This window comes from Charadrius vociferus, unplaced genomic scaffold (assembly GCF_000708025.1).
Source record: "Charadrius vociferus isolate BGI_N301 unplaced genomic scaffold, ASM70802v2 scaffold472, whole genome shotgun sequence".
In the NCBI taxonomy this organism is placed as follows: Eukaryota; Metazoa; Chordata; class Aves; order Charadriiformes; family Charadriidae; genus Charadrius; species Charadrius vociferus.
The window spans coordinates 37,450-42,219 of record NW_009647735.1 but is presented as its reverse complement, the minus strand read 5'-3'; the positions used below and the strand labels follow the sequence as shown (position 1 = coordinate 42,219).

The 4,770-nt window shown below is 53.6% G+C and overlaps 1 protein-coding gene across 1 annotated transcript in view; it reads right to left on the bottom strand.

Moving 5' to 3' along the window:
• Positions 1-1,901: 1,901 nt before the first annotated feature.
• The window catches only part of LOC104283558 (protein Wnt-11b-like), a 12,517-nt gene continuing 9,648 nt past the window's right edge, over positions 1,902-4,770 (bottom strand). The window contains exons 2-5 of the mRNA XM_009881758.1: positions 4,544-4,766; positions 3,817-4,094; positions 2,871-3,163; positions 1,902-2,076 (exon numbers count right to left, since the gene is read on the bottom strand). Coding sequence (XP_009880060.1) covers positions 1,902-2,076; positions 2,871-3,163; positions 3,817-4,094; positions 4,544-4,766 — 969 coding nt within the window. The remainder of the gene's footprint in view (positions 2,077-2,870; positions 3,164-3,816; positions 4,095-4,543; positions 4,767-4,770) is intronic.

Genomic DNA, 4,770 nt, shown 5'->3' with positions numbered 1-4,770 from the left:
CTCTTATTCACTATTAATACAGAAACCTGGAGCACATTAAGTGGAGGGGACGGTTTACAATAAAAGCTCATGAATTGATTCCGTGACCCGGCAGAGGCTATTAAAAATGATTGAATGAATATGGAAATGAGTAATCATACAGCTGGACTCAGAGCTGAACGCGGCCAACTCTATTCAGTGCAAACCACAAATAAAGCAAGGCGCACGCAAAGCCACCAGAATCTCTAGGTCATGGTGTGAGCTGCAGGAATTTGCCCTAGGATTTCCATCACGTTTACCTGTCCTTGTGCTGTGGGTTCTCCTCAGGACCTGTGTACTTAGACTCATCCTTTCTCTCCAAAGGCTGCATGACCAGGAATCCCTTGTCCCACACACGCTCTTGGCCAGCTTCCATGCTAGGGGAGACGGGGGGCCATCAGAGCCCCCATCTCTGTCTCCCGCCTCCTTGCTGTTCACACACGCATGCTTTGCTAGTCCAGACAACATTCACAAAGATCAGAAGATAATCCAGGACTGCCTCGGTTTCCAGCCACCAGCGCTGAATCCCAGGAAGCCGGATTCCTTGCTGGCTGCTCGGAGTCCCAAGGAGGCAGGGAATAGAAACCTTCCAACAGGTTTTCCATATGTGCGTGGTAGCTGAGGCTGACAGATATCTGTAATTAAAGGCAAACCCGAGCCAATGGGCAGCAGAAAGAGTTAAAACTGAACTGGTCCCCTGCTGTGTGTAAGGGTACAGACTGGGCTTTATGGTCTCCTTACAGCCTTGCTTTCCCTGTGGCCAGCTGAGAAGGAGATGGAAGAAGGAGGTTGTCCTAGGAGACATGTCACAGAGAGGTATAGTATAATACATTTATTTAAAAAACACAGACCAGAATCCCACTTACATTAAGTAGAGAGACTAATGGTTCATCCTTATTTCTCAAGGGCCCTAGAGTCGTGTCCTCTCTCCAGGCCAGAGTGCCAGCACACCTGGTATTAATGGGGTGGAAGGAGTGGGCTGAAGACCTTAGCGATCTAGAAGAAGAGGCAGGAAGGACAAGCCATGAGTATGCCACATGTTGAGTGGGCTTCCACCTCCAACACAAGCCGAGAGGGCAGAAGCTACAGTGCTGCCGTGGCTGCCTTGTTAATACAAGGCTGCTAGGTGCAGTTTTGCTACGCTGCCCTGCTTCGGCAGCCTCTGGGACCACTCCTGTCCCTAGGTCTGTGTGCCTTAATCAGTCATCAGCGAGAGCAGCGGCAATCTCCGTGCAGGTCTTGGGGAGGATTCCTGAGTTCTGTCTCCTGGAGCAATAGCTAGTTCTGCCTGCGTCCAAGCCTGGTCTTCATTTCAGATGCGGAAAAAGGCAGTGGACCAGTATTTGCCCTGAGGAGGCACATTCAGTGGTGTTGGGTGAGCCCACAGGAGAAACCTGCCCCCACTGCCCATGACCCCCTTGCCCGAAGCAGCTTTCTTCCCCTGCAGCCTTCTCCCAACAGGCAACTCTCTCCCTCCCATCCATCACTCCTGGCTTTCAGGACACTGTCAGAAACCTCCTGCAAAGAGACAATGGCAGCCCAGGGTCCCCATTCACCCCTGGAGAAAAGGGGCTGTGCATGCAGAGTGATAAATGGTTTGTCCCCAGCTGGAGACAGAGGGCTGGACACTCCTGATCAGCTGCAGGAGAGCAGCTCTTTGTCTTGCTCTGGAGAGATGGAGCAGAGGTCGGCCTCCAGTCTTAGGCTCCCCGGCATCTCTCAGTTTGAGGTCTTCCATGGTAATGCGAAAGTCCAGGCTTCCCGCATAGCCCTCTTCTTGCCATAGCTCAGAGCATCCCTTGTGGTTGGCGTTTGGTCTCCAGCTGTGCCTCGGAGGATTCATCAGCACAAGAGTCCTCCTGCCTGCCCTGGCGCCTCTGGCATTATTTACAGACGTATCTCTCCACCTTCCTCTGACACTTCTTGCACACCACGTAGCAGCACCAGTGATACTTGCAGTGACACCGCTCCACCACCTCCTCCGTGTAGGCATTGTAGCCACGGCCACAGCACATCAGGTTGCAACTGTCACTGCCCACGGAGGTCTTGTTGCACTGCCTGCAGAAGAGGATGCACAAGCGGGAGCTGAGGGAGCGTACCTGCCCACCCATGGTGGTGGTGCCGACCACAGCTATCTGCTCCAGCCTCCACCTAGAGCTTACGTGCCCATAGCAGGAGGCAGTGACGTGCAGGGGTCTGCTTGCAAACCAGGATTGATGTCACCTTGTGTTACTGTGACAGCGTTTGAGCAGCCGTAGCTGAGGTTGGGCACACTCATTCTGTATCACACTGCGGGCAGGAACTTCCCATGGAGAAGGAAGGGCAGATGGCTAGAACCAGGAACTTCTGCTACTGCTTAATCTAGCAGGGACTGCAAGTCACAGCCCCGAAGCAGCCCTGGCTCAGCCTTCAAACAAGGCTTTCCCATCCTTCTAAAAACTCCCTCCCGCCCTGCAATCACTCCAGAAAGGAGACATCTGGGAAGCACCACAGACTCCAAGGACTGCTGAACTGTTCTGGTTACTGGCAGGCAGCACCCAAAGGCTTGCAGGGAGAGGCGGTGTTTCCCTTTCTGACTCCTCACTGGATGGATCCTGTCTTGGAGAGTGGAGCTGATGGACTCTGTGAGGGCTCTCCCTTGCCCTCACACCTTCATAGCTCTGTAAGAACATCTGCCTTCCTAGCCTTGGGACTTTAAGATGCAAAGATTTCACAGCTGTCCCTGTGGTGTCCCCATCTAACAGGGGACTGCCTGTCCACACCAGCTTCCCAAAGCATGCTCCCAAACCCAATGGTACAGATACTCATGAAATGAGAGACTGAGTTGGAATGTATTTGCAGCATTTTCTTACCTATCCTGTGTCCCCAGAGACCCCAGGTGGAGATTCCGCGTGCAGTAGTCGGGAGAGTTGATGAGATAAACCAGATCTGTCTCTTTCACTGGTCTGATGTCTATTTCTTTAGGTATCAGCTGCTTCCTGGGGCCTATGAGCCGGTGGGTCACCTTGATGGCTGCCAGGTACTTGGACTTGAAGTCAGAGGCAATTTCATCCAGGTTTGGCAGTCCCTTCCAACAGGTCTTCACCGAACAGGAGCCTGAAACGCCATGGCATTTACACTTGGTATCCAGGGAGTCACTCAGCACCTGCAGAGGACAGAAAAACCAACAAATTTGCTTCTGCTTTCTCCTGGTACCCACCCTGCTGATTGATTTGCAAGAGCATCCACAGGAAGTCTCAAGAGATGAAAGAGCTCAGCTGCTTACTGCCACCTTTAAATGAATATAATAGGGCAATCAAGGACCCAGCCCTGCTTCATTCCCTTTGTGATAAGAACCTAACCCTTGGGGAACTCCCTGCTGGAGCTTGCAGTGGAGCTGGTGGCTTCCCTAGTCAACACTTGCGGATGCAGGATGGCCATGTCCTCACCTGGGGAACACGAGTGCCTGAAAGTGCAAAATCCTGCAGCTCTGGGCAGGGCTGGGCAGCCCAGCTGGAGTGGGGCAGGACGGGCCTTTGTTCCCGTGAGAGGGGTGGAAAGAAGTAGTGGTGCGAAGTGGCAAATATCTGGCCCTAGTTGTGGAAAGTGTGCAGGGAAGTTTGGGGGTGGGCTAGCAGTGGGGGGTGTCTCTGCAAACACGTGTAACTCCATTTTAACCGTTTAGTTGCCTCCTGACTTTAAGAACAGCATCCCAACAGCCTGGCCGGAGTCTACTGCCTTACATTAGGCACCTCTGCCCCCCCAGGCTGCTCTAAGGTGTGCTGGGCTGCAGCAAACCCTGGTGGGCACCATACCCACCTGCCGGCCCACCGCATTGTTGTGCAGATTCATGGCCTTGAGTGCTTGTGTCCCCAGCTTGCTGGATTTTAAGGGACTGTCAGCAAAAGCGGCACCAAGCTGGAGGCCGTAGCGCAGGTTGTCCCCACAGCCACCCCATCTGAAGTCTGGCCCGGGGACCTCCGAGGGGACAGAGCCACAGGAGCAGAGAGGGAGCTCTCCCGAGGTGCAGGCTTGGGCGATGGAGTGTGTGACGGCGGCGGCAGCCAGGGCATAGACGAAGGCCGATTCCCGGGTTCCTGGGAAGAAGAGGGGGAGATGTCCTTCTTCCCTGCCCAGCCAAACACTCCTCTCACAGATCTCACAATGCAAATGAGTGTGATGGGTTTTTTTTCTTGCAACAAGATAACACCAAGGCCCAACATCTTTCTTGTGCTGTATTTTTAACCTGTGCCACCCATTATATTATGCTGTCAGTATACAGCCTGTGTCCCCACCTCTTCCCCCTTTTTTTTGGAGCCTCGAGCAGCTGGTTTTGCTTGAAACGGAAGTTACTGTTTGTCATCTCCTACAGATCCAAGTTGCGTAGATTAACACCAGTATAATGGCAGCAAGTTTCTCCAAAATTGACACCCACCAACCGAACAGCAGCGCTGTACATTAAAGTGCTGCCTAAAGCGCTGCCGGCCTGGAAAGCTACAAGGGGCAGAAAGAGGAGTGTGAACACAGTGGATGAAGCATCCTTTACCTTTCAGCAGGTCAGGGCCAAAGCTGGGGGCCCGTTGGATGGAGGAGCAGTTCCACCTCATGTCTGCGAAGGTCTTCTGGCAGACGCTCTTGGTCTGGCGAGCAGCCCGGACGATGCTGTGCATGACCTCCAGGTTCCTGCGACACATCTGGAACTGGTCGGGCACGAGCCCGGCGAGCAGCCGGCAGTGGTGGCTTTCGTTCCAGGCCACCCCTCTGCCGCTCTCC